This window comes from Alligator sinensis, unplaced genomic scaffold (genome assembly GCF_000455745.1).
Source record: "Alligator sinensis unplaced genomic scaffold, ASM45574v1 scaffold391_1, whole genome shotgun sequence".
In the NCBI taxonomy this organism is placed as follows: domain Eukaryota; kingdom Metazoa; phylum Chordata; order Crocodylia; family Alligatoridae; genus Alligator; species Alligator sinensis.
The window spans coordinates 2,622,727-2,635,961 of record NW_005841889.1 but is presented as its reverse complement, the minus strand read 5'-3'; the positions used below and the strand labels follow the sequence as shown (position 1 = coordinate 2,635,961).

At 39.8% G+C, this 13,235-nt stretch overlaps 1 protein-coding gene across 4 annotated transcripts in view; it reads right to left on the bottom strand.

The window, feature by feature from the left end:
* Nucleotides 1-567: 567 nt before the first annotated feature.
* DCP1A (decapping mRNA 1A) overlaps nucleotides 568-13,235 on the bottom strand; it is a 64,205-nt gene continuing 51,537 nt past the window's right edge. For 3 of the 4 annotated variants that reach the window (XM_025197109.1, XM_006017990.3, XM_014517073.2), the window contains 3 exons: nucleotides 12,501-12,566; nucleotides 8,035-8,253; nucleotides 568-4,754 (listed from right to left, as the gene is read on the bottom strand). In XM_025197109.1, coding sequence (XP_025052894.1) covers nucleotides 4,677-4,754; nucleotides 8,035-8,253; nucleotides 12,501-12,566 — 363 coding nt within the window. In that variant the 3' untranslated portion in view covers nucleotides 568-4,676. The remainder of the gene's footprint in view (nucleotides 4,755-8,034; nucleotides 8,254-12,500; nucleotides 12,567-13,235) is intronic. The other variant, XR_003092670.1, reaches the window with a different exon arrangement.

The window sequence follows — 13,235 nt, the reverse complement described above, 5'->3', positions numbered from 1 at the left end:
ATTGGGCTCATCAGTCAACAATGTGAAAAGTTGGGCACCACTGACATAGAATAATCTTAATTATTATATAGCAAACAGCAACTGGATTAATTCAGACAATTGCCAAGTCCACATTTAGCTCGTCTAAGACTAGTATTTGGTCACACAACATCCATTAGTTTATGAGAAGAGTATTACAAAAATTAAAGACTGGGATCCAAGCCAATTGAAACTAGTGCAGCAGGATTTGCAATAGTGACCTTGCAGATTTTCAGAAATGAAGAGCATTGGTTGATTCATCAGACTAAATACAAACTTAAGGCATTAAAGTAGGATAAATAACAGTAGCAAGAAAGAGAGATGCTAAATGCTCAGGTTCTGCTGGCTTTTAAGCATCCACATATTCTCTTCTTATAACTTTTTGTGGGTTCCACTTTGTGCCACTAGGTTCATTTTGCAACACAAAGATTCCATGAAGGCTCCAAACTGCAAGATTCTTACCCCAAGTAAACTTTTTGAGTTTACACTCATAGCGAGTTCCTGCCACTACAAATGAAAGCAAAGAGTGGAAGATTTTAGGAGGTGCTGAAACATTTGTTTTTGAAATTTTATTACAAAAATATATTTGCAAACATACAAAATTTTGGATGAAAAATGTTCATTCTTAAACATTTATGCAATAACTTAATATTTGCAAACATACATAGATGATATAAAGTCCATAACATATTGAAATGTTAATGATGCAGTATCTACTTTTTTTGGACTTCTAAAATATTGTTCACATATGTTTCAAGGAATGACTATTAAAAAAATACCAAGGTCTCAAGGTCTTCACACTGAAAGAACATGCAAATGGGTAACTGGTGCATCTGAAAAAAGGTGTTAAAAAAATGAGACACTTAAAAAATGCATACTGTACATTTAAAAAAAAAAATACAAAAAAGCCATGTGCCCATACAGTGAATAGATTAAAAAAAATAGACCACCAGAGAAAGATATTGCATTTTTTTCCAATTTAAAGTGGAAGGAAGATATTGCATCTTAACATTTTCACAATGATGTCAGACAACACTACGGTGAAATATATTGCACACATTCCTCCTGTTAAGATATGTTGTTAGCAAGAAGCAACTCAATAACTGGCAAAAGGTGGCTGATTTCTCTAAAATATTTTTAAAAATAATGTTCCAAATTAATTATTAGCTTTTTAAAGTTTCTCAGTAATTACATCTGGCTAAACACAGGGCATTGTTTCCAAGAAGGTACTTAAGTAGGCCAAACCAAAATATGGGTGAAATGAAATGAGTCCAACAGCAAGCATTCAAATATAATATTAAAATATCCATATCTAGAGAATTAAGCATTTGTTATATGAAACTAGAAATCAATTACTTTAAATGTTACACTCTGCCTCAACTGTTTTGCAAATCTTGTCTAATTTGACAGATATACTGCCTCCAAATTAATAGCTAGTAGGCACCTTTCATGCAACTTCGGGGATTATAACTGCCATCATGTTAATAATGCAACTACAGAACTGAGAAAAATCTTAATATTGTGAATAATAAAGCAGTTATAATTTTAAAAATAATCTGTCATTAGTAAATTGTAATTTTCCAAGTAATTGAACACTGGTCAAAGAAACATGCTGAGACAGTAAAATTCATTCTGGGAGTAAACTAATCTTTGAACTCTCAAAACTAATGAGTAAAATCCAATTTACTGGAAGCTTTACCACAGTAAAAGTCACTTTAAATAGTCATGTTCAGCTGCTGTGGTGACCCTTGGTAACTAGCTATATGCATTAGCTATTACTACATGCAGCTAACATGAATCAAGCTCTTCACAAGGAGACAAGCTCATTAATTCTATGTTATTACAAAAGGTTAAAATGACAAAAGTAAAGCTGTCAAATAACTTCCACATTTTAAAACATCTCATGTTTTATGCTGCAGTTGAACTTTTGTTTTACAAAGCAATTTCTCCTTGAATAGGTTTATCTGTTAAACATTTACGTATTACGAAGAGCACTATTCTGGCACTTTGCATATACTGCAGGGGATAACTGTGCTATATGTTTTATTACAGGACACCCCTCCCAGTGTCTGCTACATATATGGAGTGGGGGATAAAGGTGCAGAAAAAAAATCAACATGAACAGAAATCACTTATAATGCTTACCTAAAGTTATTTCATTTTATACCTAATGAAGTTTGTTTGCAAGCTGGGAAGAACACTTTTTGGCACTACTACAAGAAAAAAAAAAAGAAAATTTGAATCTGCCTACTGCTTGTTGAGGTTTCTGGACAGTTATAATGCAAAACACATTTAACAAAAACATGGACAGTTTGGGCTTTAGATAGTAACTTCTTGTAATGATGCTATTTAAAATAATATTCCCTTTGTCAGTTGTCCAGGACTTGTACTCCAAATTGCAGTACAATGGTATGAAGGAACTCCTCAACTGTCCCATCATTTTGACATTTTGGATATTACTTGAAGAATGTGACAGTATTTAGTTGTAATATATCTGAAAGGTTGGTATGATTACAGTAGCTCCCCATCTCCTCTCTACACTAGGGAACGTTTCCTTTAATTCAACCTCCTTTTCAAGGTACTAAAAATTCTTATAAAAAAAAAAAAAAATCAAGAATGTACTGACTCAGTCTGTTAAAGCTGGAGAAAACCAAGTGTAACATTTGGTTTAGGCTAGAACTATATCCAAGAGAACTGCTCTCTGACTTGGCCTCCCCCCCGTTCTCTCTCCTGCTAAGGGGACCTCAAATTTGACTTGCATTAGGTCTATACGTTAGATAAATGAAGCATATTGTTGCGATTTGTGCAGTATGCAAGTAAGAAAGCTCCCTTCTTCCTAAGCAAGGTTCAGAAAGTCTATTGCTGAATTCAAATTCTACCATTAAAGCCAATACATTTCTTGGTAAACTTGCATGATTGCTAACACATTTCCCTGAATTCTGCATACTTTTCCAACATAAAATACTATATATTTTTACCTGGAAATACTGAATCCCAATGGCTGTTAAAGAGCTTTTTAGAAGGCAGATTTTGCAGGAAAAAAACAACACTTTTTCACTCAAAAACCAAAGTCTATACTAAGAGATATTAGATGCATAAAAACTCATACTTTTTGTTATGACTGCGAAACACTGATTTGTGATAGATTTACAATTAAAGCTTATTTGATCATTTCCAATGAAATGACCCTGCATTTTGACTATGTCACATTATTATAACTCATCCTTAGTAGATTCTGTTTTGTAGAGCCAAATGAAATTTGTTCTTTCTTCTTCATTTCAATAGTGCTTGGAGGAAAAAAAAAAAAAAAGCAGTGCATCTTAACTGGTTATATTTACTACAAATTATCCTTTACCATATAAACCAAGACCTTACTACTCAAAAAGCATCCTTTAAAATTACTATTGCTGGAATAAATTGAGATCTACATTTAAGTATTATTAACTACGTTTGCATGCCATATAGAAATAAATTTAAGTCATGGATAGACCAATAGCAGCATAGCAAAATATCATTAAGGATTAGTATAACTTTACATGGGGAAATGTGAAGAAGTAGTTAGAGTCTTACACTAGTAAATACTGAAACATTAAACCATATATAAAGAAGCATCACTTTTTTAAATAAATGCAGTATGACAAGCATGAAAAAAGTCTGAGGGGGTGGAAGATAAGGGAACAGTTCGCATTTCTTCCCCATCTGCATAGTTTTCAACATTACAGTACCAACACAATTGAGGAATGAAACTCAACTATGGTATTGGTCCATCCTTGGCTAAAGGGAAACAATGTGTTCCAAAAATCCATATTGAACTCCACATAACAGGGAAACAACAGGCTTATAGGGTACTCTCCTCCAAATATATTTTAAAAACTGTAACAACTAGAATCCAAATGCCACAATTAAACAGATACTTAGAAGAAGATTCAACTGCCCCTTCCTAAGATTTTGCATGCTTTGATTCTGCCTTTGTAGAACAACTAAGTATAACTTAATGAGGAAACGGCATATTGCCACAGGTGCTGAATCTAGTTAAACATACACACTTACAAAATAAATGGATGCGTGTTGGGTAGAGGCTTCTGGTTGCTCAGGAACAGGCAAAAGAACTTTTTTAACCTGTACATCAAATGTTTAGCTCCAACAGCAGCTCTCTTCAAGCCTGAGCACAGTACCTTTTCCCGTGGACTCATCTTCCCATAGCCAATTCATCATAACAAATTACCTGCTCCAGCCTTTATGTAGCCCTTAAAAATAGAAGTGGTGTTTGCAACTCAATTCGCTCTTGTCTGCAAAGTGTGGTATACACTTGATAGTTGAAAAATAGCATTGTTCCCCCTTAACTCTTAAAAATGAAAACAGCTAGAAATGACAGTGACTCAAACATCTGCACACTCACTTAATGCTACTGAAAGCTCATTTGCAACTAACCAACGTTTCCATAGAACAAAGGTTTGCTGGTGATGATCACAGTGAAACCTAGATCACTTCTGAGAACATTACTTTTAGAAGTATTTTTAAGGAACAGTCTTTCCTAACAGGCTCAAATTCAAGACGTTGAAAACTAAATATTCTTTTTAAAAAAATATTAGTTTTATAGATGAGGCATAATTGTTTCTGAAGCAGATGTGTTGTCAGTGGAACTGAATTAACTTCAATTATAGATTAATATCAGTATTCTTGGTCAGGACTTGCAAGTAGACATCATGAATAGTGGTGAGAAAACTGGAATCATTCTGCAGAAGGAAAAGCATAGGCAGTGCATTAGCTAGAAACACACATGTAAATAATGCTATCTTTTTATTATTTAACTGCATATAAGACATCCTGAGGTCAAAGCTGGTGGAGTAAGGCAGAATGGCTGCACAAGGGCAATCCACAGACAGACTGGGACAGTGAGAGGTGAGGCCATGGCAACCCTGTACATATATTTCAAACGGTCCTAACATGATAGATAACAATTTCTGCAGTCACATACCTCTTAAGCCAGTCTAGAAATAATCCACCGTGTATACTTCTGTATAAAATCTTAGGTCATTATTTTTAGTGGTAAACTAGATACCCTGAACTGTATGCAGCACTTAAAAGCTACTCTAGTTGCCTTGGATCCAAATGCTTCACACGGCAACACATCTAAGCAGACACCAAAAAACAAACACACAAACAAAAAAACCCAATAAGCACAAAGAGAAAATAGTCTGCTTCTCCCTCTGCAGTAAGTTGCTCTTTGCCCCTCCACATTCCACTGGAATCGTTGAGCCCTACTGAAAGCAATGCCAAATTTTGATCAATGTTTACAGTACCCACATATGTAAAGTGGGAAGACGACAGCCAATCAGAAGCAATGCCCTCAACGGGGGAAACAAATACGTAACTCCACACAGTGAGAGTGAGAACTAACATTTGAGTAGGAACACATTTGAGTGTTCTTAAGATCACAGGGCAGAAATAATTGCAAAATGCCTCTGATGAAGATAAAGAGTGCTGACAGTGGAGCCCAGCTTGCAGGTTTTTCATGATTCAGAGGAGGGGCAGCGGGAGGGGCAGGGGGCGATGTTGTTTGTTTTCTTCCAAAATTGAGCTTTAGTTCCAATATATGGGGAATTCACATGGATTTTTCAACTTCTGTAGGCAAAATCCTCCCCCATGTTACTTCCCCCTACATAAGACTTGCTGCTGGAACAACAAGTATTCTACAATTAGGGGTGCACCGATAGAGATTTTGGGGGCCCGATACAGATAGCTGGTTATTAAGGAGGCATATTGACCAATATCGATTTGATTTCTGATACAGCTGCATGCAACTAGTAGGTCAGTTGTGGTGAAAGGGGAGAGGGGAGGGAAGGGGCATGGGCAGGGAACAGATCAATGTTTCCCATGGTGAGGGAGCAGTAGGGCTGGGGCAGGTGCTGCCCTGCCAGGGTGAGGCAAGTACAACTTGTACGGCTTGTCCGGGGAGGTGGTTCCCTCTGCTGTGCACTGCTGGTCCATAAGCAGCTCATCTGCTCATCCAGCGGCTCCCACTGCTGCTCATCCAGGAAGGCCTGGGGGAGGGGGGCGGCCCCGGATCTGCACGGGGAGGGCTGGGGCCATGCGCTCCCAGTGCTGCTGGCGCCCTCTCCAAGTGGCCCCTGGCTCCAGCTGCAGCCCGCCCCATGCAAATCCAGGGGTACATGCCCCCCATTGAGATTGGCAGCAGCAGTGGGAGCTGCTGGATGAGCAGATGAGCTGCTCCTGGATCAATGCTGCGCAGCAGCAGGAGCCGCCGCCCCACTCCCTGCACCCCCCAGAAAAGCTGCGGCTCTACCTCACACCTTCCCCACCCTGGCTGGGCAGTTCCTACCTCAGCCCCACTGCTCCTTCACTGCGGGGGTCGGGGGGGGGGGGGGCATTGATCTGCTACCCCCAACACCCCTTTTCTGCCCCTTCCCCTTTCACCACAACCGAATTACCAGCTGTAGGCAGCTCTCCAAGCTGCCAGGCTCTGTTCCTCGCCTGCGTGCTGCGCTGTGGCTGTGTACAGGCACGGGCATTTATTGGCCAAAATATTGGCCACATCAGGCCAATTTCTGATAGTCAATTTTCTTTATATCTGTGCCAATCTGATATCAGACCAATGTATCGGTGCACTTCTAACTACAATGTATTAGGTCTCCCTCCCAAACTCTGTGGATGCCCTGGGATTTGCTAGGCTAAAGTTAATTGTGCAACAGAAGCTCAAGCTTCTTTCTGCTCTTCTTGGCTTCATGACCAAGCAAATCTGTTGAAGTCATGCTGTCAAAGATAGTTTGTTCCAAAGCTACCCTAGCAATTTACCCTAGAAAGAGAAGCTTAAGGTCCACAAGAAAGTTAATATAGCTTGGAGTTACACATTTTCTACAGATTTTATAAAGAATGGAAAGAAAGCCCAAAGCAGATTTCCCTTCCATTCCCTATCCTTACTACAAAAAAGGAAATAATGTCATGCTGGAAAGAAAGACAGCTTGACTATAACTGGTGCCTGTACTAAATACAGGCAACCCCTGCTTAGCACTCCTAATTGGTTCTGGCAAAAACCAAGCGCTAAGTGAAACAGCGTTAAGTGGAACCCATTTCCCCACAGGATTTAGTGTAAATAAAGGTAACTGGTTCTGCACCATCCGCCGACCCAGATCCCGCGCTCCTGTACCCGACCCTGGGCCCTGCCGGTCCGGGTCCTGTGCTGCTGCCGGCCCTGGCTGGGCCGCTCCTGGCAAGGCACCAAGTGGACTCTGCCAGGGAAGGCATTAGCTCCTCCCAGCCTCAATGTTCCCTCGCTGGCCCGCACCCGCCAGCCACCAGCGCATGGCCCCAGCCACCCCATCCATGGGGCCTGTGTCGGGGCTCTGGCATGGGGTAAGCAGTTGCCCCACTTCGCCTAGAAGGGGCTCCCTCCAGGGCACCCGGCACAGGGATAAGCCGCCACTGCCAGATCACTGCAGGCTCGGGGGCGGGGGAGCTCTGTGGGCTCAGCTTGCACTGGCTCCTGATGCTCCTCTGGCCCAGGCCCTGCACTCATGCCCCCCCACCATCCACACCTTGTCACTGCTGCTGCTGCTCCTCTCCACCCGCTGGCCGCTCAGGCACCATGTGCCGGAGCAGACCCTGCGCTCCCGGGCCCTGCTGACCTGGGCTTCAAGCTCATGTGCCAGAGTGGACCCTGGCCTCCTGCCACCACTCCCTGGGCTCCTGCCGGCTGCCACTCACCACTTCCCCCGCCGCCGCTGCCACTGCTTCTCCCCACACCTGCGCTAAGCGTTATAGCGAAACACACTCAGCGCCAAGCGAAACTAGGTACGTATTTTAAATGTGCATTATAACGAAACCACGGTAAGCAAAGCCACATTAAGTGAGGGTTGCCTGTAATCAGAACTTTCAAGATTGCTGAAGTCCGGTAGTGTCTACCAAAGTAAATAGGAGTTTCAAGGGCATGGATGTCATAGTATTTCTTTAGAACACCAAAGCAAAGAAAAAGCAAGGAGGCAATACTGACAGTACCTTTATTAGATGTATTAATGTCTCCTGGAGCTGAGACCGACTGAGGACAGTAGGCGGCATAGCCTGGATTTCTGTTGCTCCAAGTGTTAGAGGGGAAGAAGGAGTGGCTTTATTTTCCACTTCAGTGGATTTTGTAGCTGACTGCTGGAAAACACTAGGAGACAAGAGGATTGAAGGTGCCACTGTAGTTGTAGCTGTAGCAAACTGGGGAGGTGCAACCTGTCAGGAAAAGGAATACAGTTCAGTGCTTGGCAAGGACTGTTATTATAATACCCTTACAGATCAGGTGCATATAGACAGTACTGTGGTTTACTATTCAAGATTTAATACAAGCAGAGGGATAAAATGCCTAAAGCTCCATACGTCACGCCTTAGATACTGATTTGTGTGTAAGGTTGCAAATAAGTGGTTCACCAGATTAAGAGTCCAGAAGAGTCATTTCACTGTTGGTGTTTGTGCTGTGGCACTTCCTATCTTACAAACAATATAGTTTTAACACATGAAACGGCAGGTAACTGTACAACTGGAAAAAAAATGTAAGTTAGTCTTAAAAAAATAACATGCATTTAATCTTTCTATTTTATATTATGGCAAGAGGGTGGAGAAAATAGATTCAACTAGCACTGGGAAACATCAGGTACCTAATGGATACTTAACAGTTTTGCAAACAGTGGGAGTTAAGGATGCTCATTACCATACCAAACACCTTTAAAACATTATATTTGTGGAAATGCACTGCATATAAACACAGATACAAGCAGGGGTTTAGGTTGTAGCCGTGTTGGTCTAAGGACATAGGCAGACAAGGTTCCTTGGGTGACTTTGATATCTTTTATTAGACCAACCCAAATAGTTGGAGAAAAGTTAAGTTATTAAGCAAGCTTTCGGGTTCAAAAGCCCTTTGTCAGGCTAAGGAAGTTTCAGCAGTTGGTGTGTGCTCTTCCTGGATGGATTCCATCCTGGAAGAGCACACACCAACTGCTGAAACTTCCTTAGCCTGACAAAGGGTTTTTGAACCCGAAAGCTTGCTTAATAACTTTTCTCCAACTATTTGGGTTGGTCTAATAAAAGATGACAGATACAAGCAGAAAACTTTAAAGCTTTTGGTGCATAAAACAAAGTGGCTCAGTCCTTAACTGGCTGAAATAAATTGATTAGTTTTTATAAGTCTAAAATGTTAACAGCTGAAATTAGACAACTCAGAGGATTCTTTTCTTTGAGGCCCTTTCTTCCTCTTCTAGTCTCTACCCCCACAGTTGTTAACTCTGCAAAGAAGAGGGAAGGGTAAGAAGATAAAGTTGACAACTAGGCAACTTAGTGTCCAAGAGTTTATTCCTCAAACTGTTCTGTTCATCCTAAACCTAGAACATGCAGAACAGAGGCCCTGGATTAATTTTCCATATCTGCTGACCTGACAAAAGAACGTATTCTTTTGAACTAAAGGACCAGATAATAGAGTTAATAGAATATGTTAATATCTTCATTAGTTACTTTACTCTAATAACAACTTAAATTGCAACTTTCAATTATTTTTATTTTCTTTTTTGAGCCTGTTGAGGCACAGCCTTCTCATGGATTTTTCTTCTACAGAGAAATCAATAGGAAGAATTCACAATAATAAAACCTTCCACTGAAGTATAAAAGGGGAGAGGTGCAGAAAGGCTCTCTCTCAGGGGAAAGCAATCCCTAGCATGCATGCTAAAGTGTGACACGTATAGGCATTTTGCTTGGCACGTGTGCCTCACAACGGATGGCAGGACTGTGCTGCCACAACAAGGATCAGGCACCTCGTGGCTCCCCTGCAATCCACCCCTGGTACGCCAACATCTTACAAGTCAAGGTTGTGGGTGTTTTTGGCACTCAGTCCAAAAAATGTTGCCAATCCCTGCTATATCTGTACAATTAAGTTACTACTTCAGGTTATTATCCCTTGACTCCCTGTAAGCCATGTCAGAATATACTCAGCAAACATCCTCTCTTGCTTAAGCCTCCTGAGTGACCAACTTTTTTTTTTTTGAAAGTTTTGTCAGTTCCAGCCAAGAAAAAAGAAACGAAGCAGCCATAGATAAAACATTGTAAACAAATGGTGAAAAATAAACTGCTTTCATACCTAAATAAAATGTCTCTTTTGAAAGTTCAAAAATAACCTATTAAAAATAAAAGTTAAACTATGCTAAATCATATCAAAAGGATTAAAACTTGCAAGATTAATATTACTGTATTTACTTGAAATCAAAAGATAAGTTTGTTGTTTTCCTGCATTCAACATGGTGGAGTGGGGTGGGGAAGAAAGCAGTCTTGTTCTGGATTTGAGTATTGGCCCAGGGCAGGCATCTCCAATCCAGGCCTGGTCTTGGAGCTGCAGCAGATGCCTGCCTGGACCACGGATGGAGCTGTTGGCACCACCACTGAATGGCTGTAGCCAGGGCAGCTCAAAGTGGCTCAGGCACCAGGGGAGGGGATGGATGGTTCAGGAGATAAGGTGCGTGGGGTAGGGTGGAGGTGGAGGGGAAGGTTGTGCCATATGAAGCTCAGAGGGAGCATTGGGGGAAGACTGCACAGTGGCAGGAGACTTGCTGCAGCTCTGACTTTGGCTCTGACCCAAGCCTAAGGGTAAAGCCAACACCACTGCTGTTGCCTAGAGACAGTTGGGGCCAGTGCCAACATGCGCTTCATATTCTGGGACACAGTATAAACTCAAATTATTGGAGGGAGGTCATTTTAAATTCAAAGTTGTCTTGGTTTGGTTTCAGGTAAATAACAATATAGTATGGAAAGCCCCCGGTAAAGTTTAAATTTGAAAAATCACAACACTTTCAGGCCAGCTCATGCCAGAACATCAGCACACTAAAGGTGGGGATGAAGTAATTTAATATTGAGTTAAAGGGGAGGGGTGCATCATCCATTCTGCTGTAACTATTAGACATGTACAGTCCTATCCTGTAATAAATGGAAACTAAGGTGGAGCAGTTTGCCACAAATAAAACATCTCCACTTAACTTACACTTACTGCAGAGTGCGAGACTGGACGCTTACCACGGAACAGCAGATGCATACAATGTCCCCTTCCACCCATAATATAACTGGTCTGTCTCTTCATACCTTATTGTCAGTGATTCTCAACCTTTTGAGACTCAGGGCACCCCATGGGAAATGTTAGGTCTTAGCTTTCATTCATTTCTTGACTATAGAAAAATAATACTGCAATTCTTCTGCTGCAAATAATTCAGAAAGGCCACAACAGGATCACAGTGATTTTGATGCTATGGATTTCTTTTGGAAATGTCTAGGTTTATCTTGTGAATCATGTGTAGGTGTTTGTATATCTAACAATTAAATATTGATTTAACAGATCAGTTTGGGTGCTACTGATCTCCAGAGAGAACTACATTAAGTTGTGCTTTCAACTTTTAAATCATGTTTTGACATACATAATGAAATAAAAATCATTAAAGGTAAACTCTATTTATTAAAAGGCTTGACCTTGCTTTTTGGCTACAGCTAATAACTTTCTGATGGGAATCTCAAAGTTGACTTGACTTTGAGTTAACATGATTATTAACCTGCTCAAAGGCTCTTCTGTTCGGATTTTAATAATCTTAATACTTAATCCATGAAAACAAGAGTTTCAATTACGGTAGTCACTACAATGGATTGGCTACCAACTGTGCTCATAGCTAGTGTATGCTAGAGTTGATTTCCAGGTCCCTACTTTATCCTATCTTTCACTTTTTTACCACATCCGACTCACTCAGGTGGTAATGCTTGTCTTGTTGAGAATGTCAATGGTTTGGAAGCAGGGACTGTAACTTTCCACTTTTGTACAGTGCCAAGTATCCTTTGATGGAGGCATCTAGACATAACCACAGCTTTTATCAGTGATTCTCAAGCAGGGTGGCAAGATACCCTGGGATGCCTTCAGATACTTTCAAAGGGACTGCAGGGTTTAGCACTGTTAGGTGTGGAAACATGATTCACAAGATAAGCCCAAGAATTTCAAATAAGGATTTATAGCATTAAAAACATTCTGACATGTTGTGGCTTTCTGAGTTCTTTGAAACAGAAAAATTGCTGTATTTTTTCCATAGTCAAAGAGCGAATGAAAACTAAGAACTGCAATTTTCCAAGGGATGACCTTCAGTCTAACGAAGGGTGCCTTGAGTCTAAAAAAGGTTGAGAACCAGCTTAAATAGTAAATCATGGAATTAGTGTTCTTTATTGCTTGCTATTCAATTACTTTCATTTTAGTATACAGAAACAGGTTTTTCCAAACTGCTATGATGCAAACTCAGTCTGAGATTGCAGGGTAAAATATTCTTTCTAGTTCCTGCATCATCACCAGCAGTTGGGATGGTAACATTACTATGTTCTTATACTCAGGTTGTCAAGATACAAAGAATATTTTTCTTAGAAAAAAGTTACCATGAATAGTAATTTATTTACTAAAGGAAAATTCATACACTTACTTGGCTAGTTTTTGACATAGTTTTGGGCTGTGGAAATACTTCTGGTTCCTTGTTTTGCTGTACAATCTGCAAATGAAAAAAGGAGTTAAAACCTTCCCCCCCATAAGTTCAGTGTTTCTGAACTTCCAGTGTCTACATTTTTCATTTTTTCTCCTAGTTAATTACTAAAATAAAAGACTGCCAAGATACCTTTTTAATTAAATTTAGACATATGTAAACTTAAGTTTATACATATAGGTTTGTTGTTCCTGCAATATTTTGCATCTTCAAATGTAGATTCTTTTTTCTGACTTATTTTATGTTAATGTTTGATTTTATCTATTGTTTTGCTCCACTTGTAATGTTATATATGTATATATTCTATTAAGTTTATAGAGCTATCTATCTACTTAATAGAATATAGACGTATATAATGTTACAAGTGGAGCAAAACAATAGATAAAATCAAACATTATCATAAAAATGTCAGAAAAAAGAATCTACATTTGAAGATACAAAAAAGAAGCTTCAGGAAAAACAGATCTACAACCTTAAAAAAGGGGAAAATACCATAAATAGTTAAAAATATATTGGAACATAAATCTTAAGATACACTGGAAAATGAGAACAAGCCAAGTGCAACAACACAAAGATCTTACATTGTAGTAGATTTGATAAGTTAACAGGAAATTCTATTCAATATTTTGCTAAAGATTATGTTATTAATCTCAATTGAAACAGGAAGCTAATTGATTT